General features: G+C 35.5%; 1 protein-coding gene and 1 long non-coding RNA gene across 3 annotated transcripts in view; one reads left to right on the top strand and one right to left on the bottom strand.

The window, feature by feature from the left end:
- The window catches only part of LOC149580709 (uncharacterized), a 220,731-nt gene that overhangs the window by 62,401 nt on the left and 134,890 nt on the right, over window positions 1-23,440 (bottom strand). The window contains exon 1 of the long non-coding RNA XR_016354135.1: window positions 6,211-6,416. This is a non-coding gene — a long non-coding RNA (uncharacterized LOC149580709). Of the gene's footprint in view, window positions 1-6,210 lie in introns of the transcript that reaches the window.
- MLO1 (Seven transmembrane MLO family protein) overlaps window positions 313-23,440 on the top strand; it is a 145,615-nt gene continuing 122,487 nt past the window's right edge. The window contains exons 1-3 of one of the 2 annotated variants that reach the window (XM_089792995.1): window positions 313-1,144; window positions 6,009-6,066; window positions 6,412-6,656. In XM_089792995.1, the coding sequence (XP_089649121.1) occupies window positions 1,016-1,144; window positions 6,009-6,066; window positions 6,412-6,656 (432 nt within the window). In that variant the 5' untranslated portion in view covers window positions 313-1,015. The remainder of the gene's footprint in view (window positions 1,145-6,008; window positions 6,067-6,411; window positions 6,657-23,440) is intronic. The other variant, XM_089793004.1, reaches the window with a different exon arrangement.

Below are 23,440 nucleotides of genomic sequence, written 5' to 3'. Positions count from 1 at the left end.
TAACAATTAATAAATATTAGAACAAGAATTAAAATTGAGTAAAGATAAAAATTGGAATGTAAATTATTAACGGGAATGATTTACAATTTTTTTGGTCAAACTGGACCAATTAACAACTTTTCCGACTAATGATAAATTTTCGTCAAATTTCAGTTTGTTCCCACAATTAACCTATCAATTAATTATTATTAATAATAAAAATTAATACTAATTATATTTAGATATTACACTTTGAGCAAAATGCCACCGAAACCCCAACAAAAATCAAGGGAAAAATTTCAATATACTTTTGTTGCTCTCAAATATACATTTCCGCCGAATGTCTCGTCGTTCTCGGAATAAGAAATCTCAGGACCCACGCGTTCTCACAGCAATTTTTTTAGTTAAAAAATACGTGGGATCCACAGAGAGAATTTCAGTGTCTTGTTATAACTCGTTCTTCAGTATTATTGAACCAAACAATTTCAATGGTGGATGATAGTTTTCCACAGATAGAATACTCGTTCAATCATAGGCTATTTTTAGCCTCGTAGACGTTAAAATTTTATCTATCTATCTCTCTATATTTATCACACTAATAACAGGGTTATAGAATTTTAACGTTCACAAAGCCCAAGATAGCGTAATGCCATGGACACACATTTTAAGGTCAACTAAAAGAAAACAAACACCGAGTTGCAGCATCAGCCTATTGCTTTTTAAAATTCAGCCAACGACAAAGTGCGAATTTTACAATACCGGTGATGCCAAAAGCTCGTCTTGCAGCAGGCTGTACAAAAGTGTGAATCTGTGAATACGTGCAGAGGAAGTTATTAGATACAGACAAAGTATGGGATTTTGTTTATAAGTGACAGAATCGAGAGGGAAGTTTTAGATCTCTTTACATGCTTCATACTTTCCTCGCCCATTTCAGGCCTATACATCTCCATTGATGCTTACATATTGAGATTGTAGATTTGTTGACACAATTCTCTGCTAGTGGGGGTTGTGGGGTTTTGAGTCGAGAGTGAGAGCAATGGGGTCTTCTGAAGAAGCGGAGGAGTCCACTTTAGAATATACACCCACATGGACCGTGGCTGTGGTTTGCTCCGTTTTTGTCGTTGTATCCCTGCTGATTGAGAGAGGCATTCATAGGCTTGGCAAGGTAAGTGGGTTTTTTTTTTTGGATTATTAATATTTGGTTGCAGATGAGCTGATTATTAGTGTTAGGCATGTAGTAGTTAATCCTTAGGATATGGTTCTACATGTTAAACCACATCTATCGTATGGATGGGTGGCTGTTAGGATATGCTTCAATATGGTGAGCACACCAATTATATGGACAGGTGGTCGAAAGGGTGACTGTAAAATTCTCTTAGACACTGTGGAAGTCCATGCTTGTGTGTACGTAGGCACATGTAGATGATTCTTCATTATGACCATTGCAGGGCAGAGGCGTTGTTGTCGCAGATGAGCTGACATTCAAATGTAGGAATCCAGAGAGATAAGACTGCATACCTACGTTGTATAATTTCAATGATATGCTTCTTCTTGGTGAGGATATTAACGATGGGATAGATGGTCGGGTGGGTTGATGCTTAATTTGTTTGTGTGATGAGAAGGGCTAGGGAAACTGGATAGAAGAAGGCAAACCTTGACTAAGATTCCACTGCCCTGTTTTTTGGTATGTTTGGCTGCTATATCATTCAACGGGGTTGAAGGGAAGGGGTTCTCTAAGCATGCAGGTGAAGTCCTGTCCGTTATGTTGGGAGAAGAGGGCTTTATATATATATATATAATGTATATAATGCCAGAACTTGAGTCCTCATTTGCAATTCGTCTCCCTTTTCTGCTTATAGGGCATAAAATGTCATGAATACAATCTACTAGAAAGGAGATATAATTTTTTTAATGTATATATGATGAATTTCAATTAGGAGTTCCTTGCCCTGTTGTATTCATATGCGTAGGTAAAATGTTAAGAATCCATGTATAAGGCTGGGAGGAGAATGTGTAATTTTGATATGTGGGTACAATGTAAAGAATACAGTCTGCATCATATTCGATTGAGAGAAAAGGGCTGTTTATGTATCGACAGACCACTAGGAGATGATCCTTCCCCAGGATCTCATTGCTTTGTTGGGTTGATATGGGTGGGTATAGCGACAAAAATATATTTTGTGAGGCTTATTGGGGCACTAATGCAGGATACTGATTGCAATGATGACCGAGATTCAGGACCACATGTCGGTTGTTCTCTGTGTTCAGCAGAGAAGATGTACTGAACCAAGTGTCACATGTTCTCTTTGTTAATGGAGCAAAGAAGAGACACATTTCATTTCCTCGAATTCTTGATTCAAGGACTGAATGATGAGGTGGCTGACTTCTCAGTTACAGGGGAGAACAGTGCTCTAATGAAGACTCCAAATTGGGTTTGGAAAAATTCCAGAATAATCAATGAAAGGTATAGCAAGAATCTAGTCCACGAGTTAGGGACTAAGGGTCTTTGTTTGTGTGAAGAATGCCAGGCAAGCCCTGACTAGGATATCATTAACTTGCTGCATTTCGATCAGTACAATATTAGGATTACAGTCATGAGGTATGGAGGAAGGGACTTTGATAAAAACAGAACACTAGGAAACAAATTTTCACTTGGAGGACATTGCCCTGTTCTATTGTAATTTGATATCAGTGGATGCAATGTCAAGGATTCTGTCCATGATGTTGGAGTATGCCATATAGACTTGGATTTCAGACTGATTGTCCAAATTGAGTTGAACTACAGGATCAGATTGAGCAATTTCACTCAGCAAGTAAAAAATATAATTAAAGGAAATTTAATAAACTAATATGCTTTTTCACTCCAAAAGAATTTAACTTCAAATTTGTTCAAACGATGATAAAAGTTCTGCTATGCTTGCAGAAAACTGATACGCTGCTTGTATGTTGGTCTGTTTGGTGAAATGATCAAAAGATAATGTTTATATTTGAACTCCAGGAGCAGACTCAGAGCAAATTAGAAATATAATATAAAGGAAACTTAATAAACTAATTAACTAATTAAGTTTTTCATTCCAAAAGAATTTAACTTAAAGTTGTTCAAATGATAAGAGATCTGCATTGTTTGCCCAAACTGATAGCCTGCCTGTCTGTTTTTGGGTGAAATGATCAAATGATAATTTCTGGTATGGAGTCTCAGGCTTTATTTCATGTTTTGGCATAGGTTGTCTTTTCCTTGACAAGACAAGTCTTTGCAAGTCCATCTCTTTGTACTTGTTTAGGAGGGAGAGGTCTACTATGTGATACGATATTAGTAGACGAACCTTTCTGCAGGATCAATTTTATTGATCTGGGTGGTACAATGCCTACATTTGAGTCCATTTTAAGTCATATTGAAATAAATTTGGGGTTAAATAAGTAAACTCAGCTGGTGCAGTGCTATATTATTGGACAAATCAACCAGTTTTTTAAAGTCTGTTAAACTTTTAACCTATAAGGAATCTAAGGCAAGAGCCTACAATGCATTAGTAAATTGCAAGCCTCTCATTGGGGAGATATTGGGTTCGAATTTGCTCGCAATTAACACAATAATAACTAATCTCAACAATAACAATAAATGAATAATGAATAATCTAGGCTTTAGTTGATTACCTAAAAAAAACCAAAAAAAAAAAACTATAAGGAATCTAAGAAAACTTATCGCTTCTGATAAATCTGCTCTAGAATAATTCATGTTTGGCATTCTACAAGTACATGATTGGTTGTGCGGACACTTTCAATTTTTTACACTTTAAATTTATTTATTCGCATGTCTTGGGAAGCACTACCAGATATCCTTTTTTGGACCAGATGTTCCTATTGTATTGACATAGGTTTGGACAATGTCAGCAATCCGGCCCATTAGATGCACAACAAGGCTTGGGAGTCAAAGAAGCGAGTTGAGCTGGCAGATTATCTACTTCTGAATATGTTTCCATTTCATAGATGTCAGCAATCCGGCCCATTAGATGCACAACAAGGCTTGGGAGTCAAAGAAGCGAGTTGAGCTGACAGATTATCTACTTCTGAATATGTTTCCATTTCATAGCTTTTTCAACGTGGTAGCAGGCTTTGAGGTGTAAGTCGCCAGGTTGTGTGTTACCATCCTCTTCTAGTTGGTAGTAACATTGACAGCCATTTTGGGATCCTGTGTGTGTGTTGCTGAGTGAGTTGGCTTATGGGGATCAGACTTTGGGAATGGCCTATTATTTATTTGTAACTCTTTTTATATGGTATTTATGTAGTGACCTATCCCTATGTTGGGGCTTTCTCTTTCTCTTTCTCTGGGGTTATGTTGCATGAGCAAGTTGGCTTGTGGGGTTAATACTCGGGGAATGCCTTGCTAGTGATAAAATTTTCTAGTGTTGATTATTTTGCTAATTTTTAAGGTATTTATGCAGTGGTATATCCCTATGCTTGGTTTTTGTTTCATGTAGACAATTTTCTCTCTCTCTCTCCTTGTGTAGTACTTTTTAAATCACTTTTGTTGGTGGTTCTTTGTTGTTTCCAATTTCTTTACTTTTGTTCTTTCCCTTTGTGGGGCCTTTCTGGGTATCTATTCATAGAACATTTTATTGTAAATATCTATACTCTTCAGTCCCATTGCACGTACTTTTTGTCAACTGTGGACATTAACTCTCTCTCTCTCTCTCTCTCCCTCCCTCCCTCCCTCCCTCCTTTTGTGGGGCCTTTCTGGTTATCTATTTGTAGAACATTTTTTTGTAAATATGTATACTCTTCAGTCCCATTGCACCTACTTTTTGTCAACTGTGGACATTTATACTCGCCCCCCCCCACCTTGTGGGGCCTTTTTGGGTATCTATGTTTAGAACTTTTTATTGTAAATATCTAGACTCTTAAGTCCCATTGCACCTACTTTTCATCAACTACACATTATCTCTCTCTCTCTCTCTCTCTCTATATATATATATATATATATATATATATATCTTTCTCTGCGGTTATGTCACATGAGTACTTATGGTGATTATACTCTGGAAATGACCCATTACTTTGGGGTTCTGTTTCACATTCTGTGAGCGTGTAGGGTTATGTTGCATGAGTAAGTTGGCTTTTGCAGATCATACTTGGCAAGTCTCTGAATATTAGGAATACATGTGAGTTCCACTAAAGAAAAAATGAAAACTTAAAAACATCATTGATCAATGATTAGCAATGAATCTATGTTGCAGGCTGTCATTAAGTTGTGCAGGTTTAGATTGCTAATTTGCTATTCAGGAATTAAAAAAAATTTCAGTGTTCATGAGCATTAAAATCATTTGTTTTGTGAAACCAATAATGTGATTTGATTTGCTAGCATAATTTTACGTACTGGCTTAGGAAATCAGTCTCTGAACTCAATGGTTCTTGACCAACAAACAGTCTCTGAAACTGCACTTAACTTTTTTGAGCAACAAATATTGTCGAAGGATACTAAACTTAAATCTTATCACCCTTTCCCAAGTGAGTGCCAGTTTTGTGGATGGTTTGGCTGTTAGCTTTTAGGTCCTATCTCTGATTTCTTTAGTAAGGGTAGATCTGGGCTTTGAGCCACCTTAATACAGTCTGACGATTTCAATGCAGGACTCCTCAATATTTGTGAACTCCATTTGCAACTCGCCAATTACACCACTACTTTTTGGATGTTTAGTTCCTTGCTGAAATTCAATTGAAATGGGACTATTACCATTATGAATGCAGCATAATTGTATTCAATTGAACACTATACTATTTGCAGATCACTTGAAATAACTAACTACATGATATTTGAATGAGAGATTTGAGATTGATAACCTTGTGTATTCTGCATGCACCTCTATTACACGAGTAGAAAAACTAGTTTTTAATTTTTTTGTGAGGTTTGGTGAAACAAGGAGAAACTAATTTCATGATTAAAACAGAATTTGAAGCTTTTTTTTAATTACATAAGCAATTTTTTTTGCACATTGAAGACAAGATAATGATTAAATTATGTTGGATTTTTGTGGCAGATGTTAAAGAAGAAGAACCAGAAACCGTTGTATGAAGCCTTAGAGAAGCTAAAAGAAGGTAGATACATTTCAATTGATCCCATTCTAATAAGCATTTGGAAAACTAAATAATACACTAGCAAGATTTTATCTAATTTTAACTAACATAGTTACTGGACAACTAACCAAATTATGATATGAAATTTATTTCTTGATAGCTTACCTCTGTGTTTTGATCTGGCTGTGGCATTATAACTATTCAGCATTGTTTTGGATTTATTGACCAACTTGTTTTTTATGAAAAGTATTTTCATCATTAGTTTACAAGGTGCTTCTGTATTTGCATTCTAATCGCATGCTTTCTCCAGTGGAAAAATGTTATTTATTTCAATTATGTAAGAGACACTGTTTTGGATGGATGCAGAATTGATGCTTCTGGGCTTTATTTCCCTGTTGCTTACCGTCTTTCAAGGTTCGATCAACCGACTTTGCATACCAGAAAGCTGGACCAAACACATGCTACCATGTGGATTGCATGATTCAGAGGAAACTACTGCAGAAGAGCCTTCTCCCCATGTGGAAATCTCGTCTAGAAAATTGTTTTCATTGATAGGGTCCAGTAGTCGACGACTGCTGTCAACAGAAAAATCTGGCTACTGTGAGAAGAAGGTAAAATGCCATTTTATTATTTTTGCATTGTTAGTTGAGCGCAAACACATTGCCAGATAAGAAAAGAAACCATATGATAGAGGAAAAAATAAACAAATTTGAGTGGCTTTCCTTGCCTTACTTGAATGTGTACGTAAAACTCAATTAAATTTTTTAAAACAAATTAAAATCTAGTTTCTAGAGGTGACTGATGTTCCAGATAGTCCTATATGGTATAGAGTCCCCATGGACTTTAAATCCTAATTAAAAAAAGAAGAGTCTTAAGGAACACAAGCAATGGCAATTTTTCCAATCTTATTGCAGTTTCTAATCTCAGGCGAGCTTGGTATTAAGCTGGTAAAATATGAAAGGCAAATCTAAATGGTATGCATTGCAAAAAAGTAAAAAAATTGTATGCATACTTTCAGTAATTTTTAGTTAGAAGATAGTTTCTTTCATTCTTGCAAGTAGTAAACATCTATTATATGTCTCTTGCTTGATTAGTTGTGGGACTCAAACCTCTTTTTTGATAATATACTATCCAAAAATCATTAAAAATAATGGTGCACTTTTTCATCTGCTTGTAGTATTTTGCATGAGACTTTGTGATGAGCCCCGCTGGCTCTCAACTCAAACTCCAGTAAACTCTTAAGTCTTATTGTGTTATTTTAGTTTTTTAAAGAAAAGTTCATAGACAAAAGAGAAGGGGCACAACATATAAAAGCTTATAAATTGAAATATAGAGCAATTTCCTATAGAATGGAAATGCAGAAGACATTATTTTATTGAAAAAATGAGATCATGAATGATAAACTGTCATGTCCCCACTCTAGCTCAGTCTAGCAGAGACATGTGAGTCAGCTTATTATGGGGTCTTGTAGGCTGACAGGGTGGATAGAGACCCAATATGGTTATTCGGTGTTGGGGACTTGGTGTTCTGGCGGTTATTGATCAGTTGGGAGACATTCCTTGTTTTTAGGAGGTAGTGCCTACTTTTTAGGAGGTATGATCTTGCCCAAGGTTGGGTCTCCATGAGATTACTCTTTGGGTTCAGTTTCAGAGGGATAGGGCTTGTTTCCTAAATTTTAGGAGCATCTCTAGATTTTAGGGATGAGATTGCTAGTGGATCCTTGATTTTTGACTTCAGTCACAAACAGGTGACAGGATGATTTTACGGTTTTTGATGTCAATTGGGCATTTTGTGGCTATTTGGGTTATATTTTTAATATTTTGTAAGTTAGCGTTTAATAATTAAATAAGGCTAAGTTATTAGCCATTTTGGAGTAATAAGGGGTTTTTGGCTTCATCTGGATGTGCATCCTATGGTGTGATAGCTCTTTGGAAAGGTCTCAAAATTCTCTAAATCTTTCTCTTTGGTCTCAGGGCAATTTAGTGAACAAATTTCTGTCTATGAGGAAAAAGGTCATTTTCTAGTAACATGACCACTTTAAAATAAGAAATTATAACACTTTCACTACCCAACGCCTCTTGGAGACACTTAGGGTTCGATTTGCATTTGAGAGGGGTTATAAGGAGATAGAAGCTTCATTCTATGATCATCTTTTGCATATTTGACAACTTGTTTATGAATTTGCTTTGAATGGGCGATTTCTAGTCTAGGACGCAAACCCCAGGTTAGTGATTGGTTGGGACGTAGCCCTTAGCAATCTTTGGTACCGAATCTCTTAGGCATCGTGCGTGGTGATTAAGGACAGAGGCATCAATTCACATTGGGGTTTCAGCGTGGCATATCATCTTTCCAATTGGGACGTGGTTCATTGCAGCCTGTGGGACGCCATTTGCAGCAAATACACCATGTGGTGTATAGAGTATTGCTTGTATTTACCTCCAAATGTATGCAAGGTTCAAGAACAATCTTTACCTTCCAGTTTGACATCAAATTTGTATGTGATCTTTGAGAAATGCATTGGATTTATTGCTTGGATCTATAATTCAGACAAATTTGCCTGGTACGGTTTGCAATAATTCTGATTTTTGCTGTATACCTTATTTATCTCAGTCTTGTTTCATGTTTGCTGTTCCCTATTCCTTTCTATGTTGTAAAACCATCAAAACACAAAAAGAATCCAACCTTTCTGCACTTCTGTCTAGTTCTGCAAAAGAATTTAATAAATAGGAAACAAAAATTTAAATTCAGAAAATTACAACAGTTTATCAAAAGAGATCCATCAGGGATCTTTCATAAACATACCAGAATGTTTCTAGTTTTTAAATTTAAAACAGTAAGCTAGCTTGCCTACCAAGAATGCTGAAAACTGATAGTAAAGGACCCTTGGCCTCCAGATTTAGGTTCTCTTGCCTCGAAATTGTATACAAGTCTCTGAAAATACTAGATGCCAAGGATGGAAGTCAAAAGGCAACCAAAAGGAAGGCGTTTCAACCAAACCCTTCACACGCCTCTGGAGAATGCACAATTCCCACTGCAAGTCGTACGACCAAGAAGAAGAATGAGTAATAGCCTTGCTGGAAGCCACTGATTTGAAGAAGAAGGCGCCACAAGGAAGAAACCCCTTTCTTATTGCAATCAACAGTAAATCTTTATATAATACTCTGCCTGAATCATGTAGAACCTCTGAATGAAGCTCTCAATTGCACTGATTTGATTGATCTTTCACAGTCTCAAGAGTGCTCAACACTAAAGACGTATTGTTCTCCAATGGACAAAAAGAATGCTCAAAACTCTATCACAGGAGAAGCACAGGAAAAAGCCAAAGGTAAAGTCAAAATATTCAAAGATGAATTTCTCATTGCCCAAAATGCCCATATATGCTCAAAAGGCACGACTTCCAAGAAAAATACGCCACTTTTGATATTTAAATCTTTTAAATTATAATTTAAGTCACTTTCAATAGTTTTTGACTTAAATAAAGTGGGTGCACTTTATTAATTTAAGTGATTAAATATTAAATCACTTTTAGAGAATATTTAAGCGATTTAAAAAGCATAAAGTCAATTTGACTTTATAATAAAATATTAAGTTAATAAATAACTCAAATCACTCAAATAGACATAACTTCCACTAATCTTCATAGAATCCCGTGCTGTCAGAAGCTGTCGACTCCTGAACTGCTAACGCCTGCTATGAACCAACACAGCGCTCTAAACACGAGAACAATCCAACTCTCCAGAAAGTACTATTGACCCTCTAACCGATCCAACTAGCCCACAAGGGTACAATAAAAGGGCTAACACACTGTTCTCGAGAACTGACTAGAGCAGGGACATCATAGACTTCTTGTTCTACTACAACTTTGCTTTGTTTGCTTAGATAATCTGATTACCTTGTTTGAGAATTTCACCAGGGACTGGTAGAAGTGGTTTTCACTTGAGTGTACTAGAGCCTAGAATTTTTTTTAGGTTGAGATGCGGCAGGATGATATGCCAAGTCTATCTTATCCTTGTTCAGAATATATGTTTGGGATGTCTTGTTGGTCCCACCCAGATTCTTGCAATAGTGCTTGTCAGGGTACACTTAAGCTACACTTGGGTTTGCCTGAGATATTTGAAGGACAACTTTGTGATCACATTTAGTTGAATTCCATTGGTCACAACATGCATCTGCCTTTCAACCTATTTACGAATAATCTAGTTCTGCCTAAGGTGAATTCTAGCCATAATATGTCCTCTCTGTCTAGATATATGCCTTTAAGACTCTTTATGCTTTTGCCAGCCCTAGGTTTGTTGGGGATATTTATTAGAGTTAAGTTTGATCAGTGGGCGGTCTTGTTTCTATCTTTGATTGAAATATGATTTATTTGATAAATGTATTATGATTTTGCCTGGGTCTGCATAGGTTTCACCTGTGGTCTGCCTCTCCCTCAGGCCCATCTCATTTCAATTTGTAGTCTAGCTGGGTCTGCACAGAATAACTTGAACTATCAGGGTTGACATGGTTTTCTCTTATTGTTTTTACTAGTTTCCACCTGTGGTATCTTGGATTCATGTCCCACCTATTGTATGCCTTAACTTGGGGCCTGCACGAGCACCCGTGGCCTGCTTTCTCAGATGGAAGATGCTTTAGAACCTTAGCCATTTTTTTCAATATGTCCAGAATTAAACAAACTATCAGGGTCAATGTAATGCCTCATTTTAAAAATTCCTTATTTTTGTCTTAAATATATATTCCACACTGACAATAATATTTGTGTAAATCATCATAAATATTAATTTAACTGCAAACATCAACCTTGGATATAAAGCTTTAATACATGTTCTGTTGTAATATTTCTTCGAATCTGCAGCTTCCTCGTATAAATGTCTTGAAATGTTCTTTCATTTCTGTCTTAAGTTGGGGTTTTCGTCTGCTGACCCGGCAAGAGAAATCAAGTGTTCTCATGCTTAAACCTCTGATCTTTGAGGGGTTCTGTCCTTGATGGATGAACACTTCACAAGGAAGAATATATAATATTTCTTTATATTCTAATGTTGCCTTCTTCTTGATTTATCTTCCTTATATAGCTTTTTTCTTTAATAGACACAACTCTTCATTTACATGCTTTTTGGCGTTTCATTAAAACTAAGCTATATTGAATTTCAGTTTTTAATTTTTTATTATTTTGATATACTCAAGTTCTTCCTTTTTTCCTTCTTTTAAGGAAATCACAGTTGAAAGGAAAGATGCAGAAAAAAAACAAAAAGCGTTTAAGGACGGGGCATCACAATTGACATAGTTTTCTCATGGGATTTTACCAGGCTCCACTTTTGATGTTTTGGATTCAGATTCCACCTGTGGTATGCCTCTGCTTGGGGCCTATGTGAGCACCTGAGGTCTGCTTTCTTAGTTGCAGGATGCTTTAGATCCATAAGCAATTTTTTGATTTTCATTATTAGTATTTTTTAATTATATATTTGAAATAAAACCTCTTTTGGTTATTCAGGAACGTTATCTGGGCATATTTTTATCACCATGTCTTGGAAGCCCCAACAGATAAGATTATACTTTTGTGTAGCCCCCTGTAAAATTGTTTTGCAATGTGACACGACTACTCTCTAATACCCCGTGATTTTTCCTTTCCATCTTTGTCTAAGTTCGTCACAAAGTGGAAAATAATTTTTTTAGATTTAAAGGGTCCTTTGCATAAGGATTTAAAATGGTAGAAGGGTACTCAATGGATTTTGTGGCTATTCTCCTTCACCCACAACCTAAGTTACCAGATTCTCTTCAGTGACCCTCAAAGTCTGGTTCAATTCTGTACAAAGTCTGGTCCTTGTCAAATTCTCCCCAAATTCACTTATAGAGTTACAAATTTGCTGCAAATTTTGTCAGAGGAACCTGGGCAGAATTTGGAGTGAATTTTGAAGAATTTGCTGCTCAGCAGCTGAACCTGGGCTGAATTTGGTCTGAAAACAAATTTTAAAACTTTTTAATGTGTTTTTTTTGCCTAATTTGATCTATTTGATCCTCCCAGCCCTAAAAGTGAACACTAAAAAGGCCAAGAAAGATGGTTTATTTGTCATTTATGCATTTGCCAATGAAAATGAGAAGTTGTTTATGGAGGAAATCTAAATTGACAATAGGTGAAATCCAAATTGACGATTATAGAGGAATTTCTTTAAAAAAGCAAATGATATCTTTGATTCCAGGGCTTAAAATTTGAATCTCAACTTTTGATCTAGCCTGGTTGGAAATTCTCTAACCAACACAAAATAAACAATCAGATAACTGCAGTTATCTTCTGATGATTCCTTTCATTCTCATAATGTCCCCTTGATATGGAAATATGTTCCATGCACATGTGACCAAGCAAGTGTATCATGTTGTCTGTATGACTAAATGATACAATTAATATCCTACTGAACTGAAACATAGATATGGTAGTGTATTTTTCTATGTTGGTTTACTATTGGTAGAGTGGTGTATGAACTTATTTATTCTTGCATATACACACATATTTAAAAAAAACATATCTTTTTACATAGATGAACCCCAAAAAAATCTGAACCCAACCCAAAAATGAATTGGATGAATTTCGAACCTGAATCTCGAACCGCATCCATACCGGAATCTGAACCAGCAACTTAGCTCACAACATTACTACACCTTGATGACCCACCAATCAAGCTTGAAACTTTCACAACTTGATTTTTTTTCTTCCATCTTATCTTCATTACTATTAGTGTTTCTTCTAATGTTGTTTTGTGAAGACTGAAAATTTAATTTTTTAATACATTTTCTCTTGTAAACTTTGAAAAAGAAGAAAAATGAAGAACCATTTAACTTTTCCACTTTTCTTGCTACTTGTTATGTCCCCATTTTAGCCTATCACTTGGTCCTTGTAGGCTAATACTGGTGGTTAGAGGACCTTGTTGTGGAGTTATTTGGCTCACTAGAGGATGATTGTGAGTGTGTATCTCTCCAAACCCTCCATATATTCTGAAGCTAGGTTGTTTAGTGGGTTTTGGCTCGGTTTTGACTTTTGAGAGACTTACTATTTATAGTAAGCCAATGAATGATTCCACTGAGCTCAAATGATTTAGAGGAGTTAATAATGCTTTTAGATGTTATTTATGAATTCCAGATTGGGCTCCAAGATTATTGGACGGAGTGTCTATTTTTAGAAAGTCACCTAGTTGGGATCATTCATCATATTTCATCATCACGATCACTCCGGTGCAATCGGATTTCACTTTCTGTGTGGTTGGGCCATTTTCACAAAGTCAAATGCATTATTGGTTATAATTTATTTATGTGAACTGAAGTTGCTATTTCTATTGAAATTGTTTAATGACCTCTTTTGTGTTATAGCTCATTGGAACCAGGATGAGAAGTTTTAAATCATGGACATGAACAAGGACTTTATGTGTCAGAATATCATTATATTAATGAAAAGTTCATTTTTAGAACAATGGGCGAGTTCAAATTAATAAAGTGACTTTATTATATGTCAACTTTAAATTATAACTTAAAGTTGCTCTTGGAGGGAAATATAATAAACTATTATAGTTCAAACTTTGCAACCAAAAAACACATATGTAAGTAATGTGAGGTGTGTGCTGGAAGATTCAAGCTCAATGTGCATTTGAGAATTATAAATGCATTCAATGCAAAAAAAAAGAACCATTCTATTGTGTGCTTTTTTATGAACTTGCTGTGGTGAGGAAAATTGCAACGGTTTCAAGAAAATCGTCCTCCAAGAATTGGGAATTTTTGCTGTGTTTGAGCACTTTGAGCCAGCTTGTGTTATTGAGCTGTGTTTCTATGATGTCAGTGTTTGATGCATTTTGCTGGTTATTATTCCACATTCCAAGGTTGCCGTTTTGCACCCCAAGGTTCTGCAAATTGCTTGGGCTGCCATTATTCACTACAGCAGCCAATGTTTCCATATCGGGCTGCCATAAACATTACCGAGGGTGCTGTTTCTTTCCTTGCTGGGCAGCAGCTGTGATCAGGTCCAGAGAGAGAGAGAGAGAGAGAGAGAGAGAGAGAGAGAGAGAGAGAGAGAGTTTGTGTTTCAGATTTCTTTTCCAGCTTTTATGTAGGAGTGTTATTGATTGTATATATGAAATGAATAAGTTGAATGTTCATTGTTGAATTCCATTTCAGTTTTCTTGCATTTGCAATGGTTTATATCTCAGAATTAAAAAAAAAAAAACATATATATCAGAAACACAAAAAATTGCAAAACTTTCAAGAAAAACAAAAAAATATCAATCCTTCAGCATGGAGCCAACATGGCTCTTTGCAGTGGCATCAAAGCGATTTCTTGCCAGCCTTTAGGGAATTAGGTTCGTTCACACAGCCACAAAGATTTACCCCAGGAATTCACTATACTCGTAGATTGTGTCACAAGGTTCGCCGAATTTTCGGCATGAGGTTCAAAATTCGGCGAATCTATGAAAAAACAATGGAGTTCGGAAAAGTTTTTTTCAAATTCGTATGGTTAAAAGTAGCTCGGCCGCCTTCTAAAAATGTAGAACTTTTCTTAGTTTTTTCATTTAAATAGCCTCCATTAGACTAAAACGCATCAATGGATGGACGCCTAGGGCAAATATTTTCATAGTATTTTCCGCTGCTGGCAAACTCCATTGCTGGGAAATCATCAACATTGCTCCTCTAGTTGTACGTAGCTAGCATTTCCAGCTATGGCACTTGGCAATCATCTTCATCGCCCATGGCTATTGGCACTGCTAAAACTTGTTGTGGTTCCTTGGCAAGGTTAAAAAATCTTTGGCGGTATTCATTCGTGGACGCACAAGTAGTCCAACTTTAATTTATGTAACATTATGTATCATTGTATTGTTTCATTTTTCAATGTATTTTTTATTTTAGTTTTGTGGGTTTAAACATTTACATAATTCATTTATGTATTAATTATTGTTGTTTTTATTATTTTAAAAGTAAAATTTTTATATGATTTTAAAAAAATTTGAATATTTAATATTTAATATATTTTATTTATAATTAATATAATTTATGATTAATCTATAAATAAGTAGATTAAAGCATTTTTAAGTTCTATTATTATTAGTTTGTTTTGCAAAGCTAGATTAAAAAATTAATATATTGTTATTTTTATAGCTTAATTATTATATTTTATTAGTTTGTATTTGAAGTTTGATATTTTAAAATAGAAACTAGCTTTATTTTTAAAATGTGTAATAGAATTTTAATATATCTTATGTTAATTAAAAAAGTATTTACTATTTATTATGTTTTTTGTAATTTAGAGTTAAAAGTAAAGAATCATATATTTTATTTTAAAGTTCTTTAAATTTTTTTTTGAATTGTTTAACCTTATTTTGGATCATACAAGTGGTAATTGAATGGCTCTCAAAAGATCAAACTCTAAAGTTCCTAAATTTGTAATAAAAAACATCTTTGTAATCATCCTTTCACATGTTTCTTATGGTTAAGTCTTTATAAATGTAATGTCTTTTTGTAATGATTTCAAATCTCTTTTTTCATGTTAAACTATTTGGATTATTTATCATATATTTATTTATTTTTAAATTTTGTAAGGCGAATTTAATGCCGAATTTTTCCAGATTTTTTTGACCTTGTCGAACTTCATCTGAATTTCATAGTTGTCGAACTTGAACTCGAACTCGAACCATGTGACTTAGCTCGTAGAGGTAGAGCCTCAACACTAGGTGAAGGTGAGTAGGGAATGCAGTTCGACACTATGGGTGAGAGAAATGTACGTAATACAGGTAATGATGATGATAGAGAGGGTAAAGAGTTATTCAGGAACCTTGCAGCTGGTCAGCACCAGGTAGCTAATGTATTGCAACAACTTTTTGACACCCTACAACACATTACCTTACCCAGGAGTCGTAGTAGAGACAGGAGTAATGGGAGTGTTTTAGTGAGTACACACAAGTCTAGAGCTGATTATAGAGTTGTCTGTAGGTACACATGATAGGCCTTTGCGTCCTTTCTTAAGGCCTGAGTTGGATGAGGCTAATGTTGAGACAAAGGCTATACCTTTTTTTGATGGTGTGGTGTCTCTATATGTAGAGTGGGATGCTTTACCACCGGAACCAGCGGGCCTGATGGTATCCGGTGCAGCATTATGTCCTACCTAACATTTTATAACATGTTACATAGTGATATGGTAGCGACTAATAGCCATAAACATTCATTAGTATCAAATGAATGCAAGCAATCACTTTAGCAAAAGCATAATTAGTCTAGCTCATTGGCAGATAGGTTAGAAACAACATGCCTATCCTTCTCAGTTACCCTATATTTGACACCGGTCCGTAATAAGAACATATTTCACATAAGGAAAAAAATTCACCGCTATGTTTCTATGTCAAGTACAATGTATCTTTACAAAATAATGATTTAGAACAAAATCAACATGTCTTTTCTTCTCCTACATGCAACACAATACCTCTCCATTTCAATTCTTAAGCAATAATTGCAAAACAATACTCTAAATAAGTGATATCTAATCTCCTTTTACATAAAAAATAAGGGGAGGGGCGAGCGATTCAAACCCTCAACTTGCTGTCCACCATTTTGTTTTTATCTTTTTTAAAATAACCGAATCTGCCACTTCTACTGTTGGGATTTAAAACGTCACCTAATATGTTAATTTGTATTTTGTTTACTGTATAGGGTAAACGGATAGTTATTGCGTTCAGAGACTAGAAAATGACATAGAACAAGAAAGTACTTTATTCATATAAGCAAAGTATACAATCATGAGTACAATAATGATGATCCATTAGACGATATTCATATATACCCTGAAGGGGTGACTCAATTGTCACGCAACCTTTCAGATATGAACTAATTCCATCGGCTTGTGTTAGACTTTTCCGATAACATCATCGCCCTAAAAGAAAAGTTGTCTGCGAACGACAAAATAGAGACAAAAACAAAACTAAGAAGGGTGTGTCCCTAGTGGTGCGGGTGTAGTAGCCTTCAACTGTGCCTGTAACTCATGCACCTGCTAGGTTCGAGTGTTCAGATCCGCCTCAGCTTGCATCTGAATCTCTAAAGCTCTCTTCATCATCTCTTCTATATTCCTGAGCTCCACCTTTTTTGCATCCAACTCTGTCTGTAGCCGTCTATTTTCTTGCTTTGCTTCCTCAAGCTGAGATAAGAATGTTGCCTTCTTTGATTCCCTTTCCTATTTAACTGCCTCCAACTCGGCAAGGAGTGCTGCCTGCTCTGACTCCCAAGCTGACTGCTGTGTAGCCAAACTGGCTTCTACTGCCACTAATCGGGTAGTTGTCTCCTCCCGAGCCCTTTGTGCTACTACCTGATATGCTTGACTCTTTCGTAGAGCATAGTATGCATCCTGATACACCTGTACCATCTCCCGTGTAAGATTCTCCACTAGGCTTTCTACTACGAGCTCTCGAACAGTCCACTCTTGCCTCATCTCTGGAGTCTTTGTGTTAGGCCACCCTCGTGCCTCAAAGCATAATGTAAAGGCAGCGGGGCAATCGACTCGCATGAAGGATAGAACTTGCTCCAATTCTTGCACCACTATCTCCCATGCGCGTGTTTGCACAAAAATCACCACTTGGCAACCTCGAGTCACCATGTTAGCCAAGTATGCCTCTACATCCTCTACAAAATAGAGATAAAAAACAGAGAGATTTAACTTTAGTAATTGAGACATGTCTTTATCTTGTTTTTACATATAACTAATCAATAATTTCAATACATTCTCATCAATAGAGATTTGGAAATCACATACCCCCATACTTTGATGCTCTACTGTAGAAGAGTTTCATCCAAATTATTAACATTGCAATATAAATTCTAATCATATCATGGAGGTTTTAGTTCCCAAAACTACCAATTGGAAATCCAAGAGCTTGCCAGGATTACCCAATCAGTTCTGGCCAAAGAACATGATCACCTTGATTCCCCTACACTTTAGGCTTTGCTATACCTAGGTGGGTAAACTTACACCTCGAACCTGATCACTTGATCTGAAGCTTTTCTATAGCAAATTTAAGCTTTGCAAGTTCTTTGGTTGACAAGGTCCTCAAACTTGATCAATATGAATTTAAGTGTTTGCTTGAAATGGTTAAATGTTTTGTATAATGTTTGTCACTAATGGATTTGATACTTGTAAGAAAGAAGATGTAGATTTTCCAACTTCAAATATAAATCCACTAATAATACTTCAATGATTCAAAAGATCAATGCCTTTGCTTATTTGGGCGACAGAGTCAACTGCAATAAGATTATCACGTACAACTTTATAAAGTTCTATGCACTAAAACTAGAAACAATTTGATAATCTAGACACGATGAATCAAGTATATATACGCAATTTTAAACTAGTCCATATTGCACTTTAACTCGTAAGGTAGGGAGACAAACTAGACATAGATATAGAAACAATTTAATATTTCACTATATCTAGGATGTTCGAGTTTAAAATGCCATAAATGACCCAGTCCACTTATTTGACATTTAAATTGCTTACGAAATATAAAGATGATTATAAAGGACGAATCAACTGCAGTTTAAATCTCCATAGCTTTTAAATAAACAAAAAGCAAAAAAGGCTTTCATTTATCATTAAAATATTATATTTGAATTTTGTAAATTCCTCCTCAGAAGTGAATGTAAATTTCTTTTTCTTGTCTAATGTCTTTGAAAAGAACTCTGACCATCTTCTTTTTATATCTCACCGCTGATTTATTTGGTCATATCCAACCGATGCAACATTTGAAAAATAAAAAACTAATTTATTAATCACCACCACAACATGTTTGTTTAATAAAATCAGGAATCGTTACCATCGGCTTTAGGATTGTTGTGGACTTCCAAGGAAGACTTATAGTTTTGAGAAATAATTTTTTGAAGCAAAGCCTTTCTTCTTTGTTGGGCGTTTGCATAAATGAGAAATTTGTCTTCTGAATTGCTTTCTTTGTTTTCATTTCCTTGACGTCCATCTGTTGCCTTTGTAGTTTAGGTGTCGCTATGGAGCTAGGGATTTGATGAAATTTTAATTTGGTGTTGCACATATTAGACTCATGATGGTTCCTTCATAATATTTTCTTCTTGACTTGATGCTTATTGCCGCTGGATGGGAGATACTGATGCTAAATGCTCCACTAATGAATTGATAAGTTTATGCAATAGAGCCTCTGGTAAATTGATTGCAAGAGCCCCCAACGTTGATGCTGTAACAACTCTCATGACGTGATTCTCTTTTAAGTCTCCATCGTGTTAGTGCCATCGATGGTAGTATTTGCTTGTGCTGGGTACTACCACTCACATGATCTTCCACCCGCTGACATGAACTCCAATTTCATAGTTGTCGATAACAATCATTTGTCTCACTACTACACATTCTTTGTCGCTTCTATGATTTCATTTATGACAGAACCGTCCGAGAAAAGCGATTACCATTCAATGCATTTCTTGCCATTAACTAATGTTATGATAATAAATGAATCAAATTTTTCACTAATCATCTCTCCACACCATCAATATGTGTTATTTGGTTTCAATGCACTCATTCAATTTATCGGGTTGTCAAGAATGTTATCACTGACTTCATAAGCTTGTTCCATTATGTAATTGTGGATATTTGCTTCTTAGAATGATATGTCTGGCTCTAACTGCAATGACTATTCCATGTGTAGATTTGATGTCAGATAAAACCCATTGTGAAGACTATCGTTTTAGTCCCATCTCCCATAACTGTCTTCATCTCTCTGTAATGCTGGAAAAGAATGATCACTGGTTGCTTTCTTAATATTATCTGATATTTCAGGATTACTTCCATTTTGTCTGGATATCCTATCAGTAGTGATTGGAATATTAACACTTTCTAAGATGATGTTCTTTGTTTACTCCTGTTTATTCTGATGTAAGTCAATAGATATGTTGGGCATCCTCTAACAAGAGTATATTATATCCAATCATTGTGAAGGATGCAGGGCATACTGAAACATCTTCATATCCATGGCATTGATTTGCAGCATTTCTTGCAAGTTTATTTGCTTTAGTATTGCCACATGCTGCTAGAATATATTCTGATCCGAGGATCAAAAGCATTATGTCCTCCCCAAACTCAACTCTATTGAGGTAGAGTAATGCTTCCAATATTGCATTGCTAAAATCATCATCTATAAATTCGGATAGACAAACAGCTCACCCTCTGAAAAGTGCATTGGTGAAATCAGTCCGCTCGTAACTTTCTATAAATGGAGGCCCTAATTCTTGCAAAAATTTAGGGCTCCATCAGTGGCTCTTGTTTGGAACATATGCCCTTTGTGGGTATAATGAGACTCCAGCTATCCGTGAAGAAGTTGACTGAGCATTGTAATGTCCCCATTTTTCCCAGCATTGGAGTTTGAGGGATTAGCCTATTATTGTGATCCTTGTAGGCTAATTATTGTGGATAGAGGGTCTTCTGTGGCAGTGGCTTGGCTTGGGAGGGTCTTATCTTCTCCACATTTCAGTAAGCTACAGGTTGGTCTTCGTTTGACTCAGATCGGACTTCGTTTGGGCTTAGTTTGTGTACTTACTATTTGTGGTAAATAGGTGTTGATCAAGATGGGCCCTTTCTATTTTTGGAAAGTACATTTGGTCACATGGAGAAATAATAGATGACTCCTATTTTAGGTGACATATTTAAATAATGAGTATTTGAGAGTTATTTTATTTTTAGTGGCCAAATTATTATTAATTATTAAATGGCTTATTATAAAATTATAATTTAACTTTATAATTTCACTTGAGAGTTGAGTTATCCTTGGAAAGTGCCATTTATTAATTAGTTAAGCCAAGTCAAGTGAAAGAATCTAAAGGAAGCTTCTAATTAATGTTGTGTGGTGAAGTTTCTTGAGTGAAGTTACATTTTGGCAACAAAAGGGAATTTGGAGAGTATAAATACAAGCCTATTTGTTGAAAAAAGCGTGATTGGATATTTTATTGGCTTTTTTGAGGTTCCTGATTTTGTGCCCTTGCTGAGGTATAAGGGTTTCTGAGTTTCTGAAGATTGTTTGAAGCCATTGCTGATGTATAGCGGTTTCATTGGTTAAATCTCTTATTTGTGATTAACTGTAACTGGGAGATTGAAATTATTTTTGAGTATTGTTGCAAATTGCTGCTATAGAAAATTGCCATTACTTCTCTACTGTTTCAGACTGTGGTTGAGAAGTTTTGTGTTGAGGAACTGATTGTTCATTGGAGAATTTGGAGTTAGGCTGTGAATTGGAGGTGACTTCGCTACTGTACATTTTGTGGCTGGAAAGAAGGTGTCTTTTGTGGAATTCATTATTCACTGGCATTTTAAATCTGGAGCATGCTATTATTTGTTTGGCATCAACAATCTGGCCTGATCATGGTTTGGTTCTAGAATCTGGTGTTGATACATCTGCACTTTTAGTGCTCCCATTCACCTTGTATTTTGGCGATTGAGGCACTAAATATCTTGGGTGTTTTCTGCATTGAATTTGGACACCAATATATTGTTTTTTGTGGTGGTTGTATCTCTGTGAGACTGATCTGCAGTTTGGCAATTTGTGCCAAGAAATTTGGGCGCCTGTACAACCCATTTTGGCATCAATTTGCTGCAACAACACTTGTACGTTGGACGTTGGAGATAACAGATTTTGGGCAGCTATATTGAGAGGTACAATTTGCATTTTTGGAGGTCTGTTCGAACTTGACGGGCTGCAAGGGATTAATGTCTGCTTCGATTTGGTCAAACTGAATTTGGTAGATGGAATCAGGCGTGCATAATTGGTCTGCTGCAACTATTCTAAAAGCTCTTCTTTACCAGGTTCATCCCTTGTAAGTGTTGATGTATAGCATTAGTTGAAGTAATATTGTATACTTGATTTAATGAATTCCGTTTATTAACTAGTGAAACATACATACATACATACATACATACATACATACATACATACATATATATATATATATATATATATATATATATATATGTCTTTAAATATTGATAAGATAAATTTCATGTGTATCAGGCTTATGTCTTGAAGATTATTGGGGCTTTGTATCTGCCACTGATTACAAAGTAACATGTTATATATATTTCTGATTGCAAATGGAATATATTATGTGATGATTGGTAAACATCGGTTATGTTTAAAATAATAGTTAGTCATGCTTACGTAGAGGCATGACCCTAGGTGACCTTTGGTCATGTAGAGTCATGTCTCTACGGAGACATGACTCTTCATCTTTGTATATATGTGCCGAGAGATCACTGGGATTAATATCAATCTAAGGCATATAAGTCCCCAGCGATCTACTTCTCTTCTCTGTAGGTTATAACGATTAATATCTTTAATACTCCATAGGTGAACAATATTGGAGATTACTGGACAACAACTGAATCTGAAGATTATATTAACTGACATACAAAGACACAGGTTTGCATCATTCCTTCTACAATCTAAGATATCAAGTAAGGATAGTTGCAATTGTTCCATTATGATTTAATAGTTTTCTCTATTAGAGATCCTCAAAACTAACATAGTATCAGAGCCATTCTGATAAGAAACTCTATTATTCAGAATTAAATCTAAAATCTTAGATTTATAAAATTTAAACTATATCCTCAAAATCAAAATGGTTAATCACATAAGATTAGAGGATAGACTTGAGGGAGCACCAAACTTTTCATCATGGAAAATTCGAGTCATGATAATATTAAGAGAAATGGAATTAGAAGAGTACATAGAATCAAACAAATCCATGCCTAAAAATGATCCAGATAAAACATGATGGAAAAGACACAACAAGGCTATAAAAATTATCATAGATTGTGAAGGATCATATTCTTCATTCTATATCCAGTCTTAAGATTGCATTTGAGATGTTCTCTACTATTAAAGACACGTTTGAAATCAACAATACTAGTAGACTACTAACCCTAAAACAAGATCTACCATACATAAAGATGAATAATGGGGAGTCAATTACGTCTTATTTTCTAAGAATTTCTGAATTAAAAGATCAACTTGCAGCAATTGAAAACCGAGTTGATGACAAATAACTTAGCATGATAGCATTAAGAGGACTTCCTCTATCTTGGAAAACATTTATTCGAGTTCTAAGCTCCCGACCTGAGCTTCCTAAATTTGAATTACTCAAAAATGAATGCACACAAGAAGAATCAAGATTAATCTCAAGAGGATTAAGTATAAATCAAGAGGGAGACATTCAAGAGCTTCATGCAAATTCAAACAAGAAAAGAAAATTCAAACATAATAAGAAGGAATTTGACAAACCATATAAGAAACGCGATTGGTCTAAAGTAAAATGTTTCAAATGTGACAAAATTGGTCACTCACACAACTTCTGCCCTGAACGAAAGAGAATTCAAGCA

The sequence above is a fragment of the Cupressus sempervirens genome, chromosome 1 (assembly GCF_028749045.1).
Source record: "Cupressus sempervirens isolate cs-2001-9-10 chromosome 1, ASM2874904v1, whole genome shotgun sequence".
Lineage (NCBI taxonomy): Eukaryota > Viridiplantae > Streptophyta > Pinopsida > Cupressales > Cupressaceae > Cupressus > Cupressus sempervirens.
This window is presented reverse-complemented; position numbering and strand designations above follow the sequence as displayed.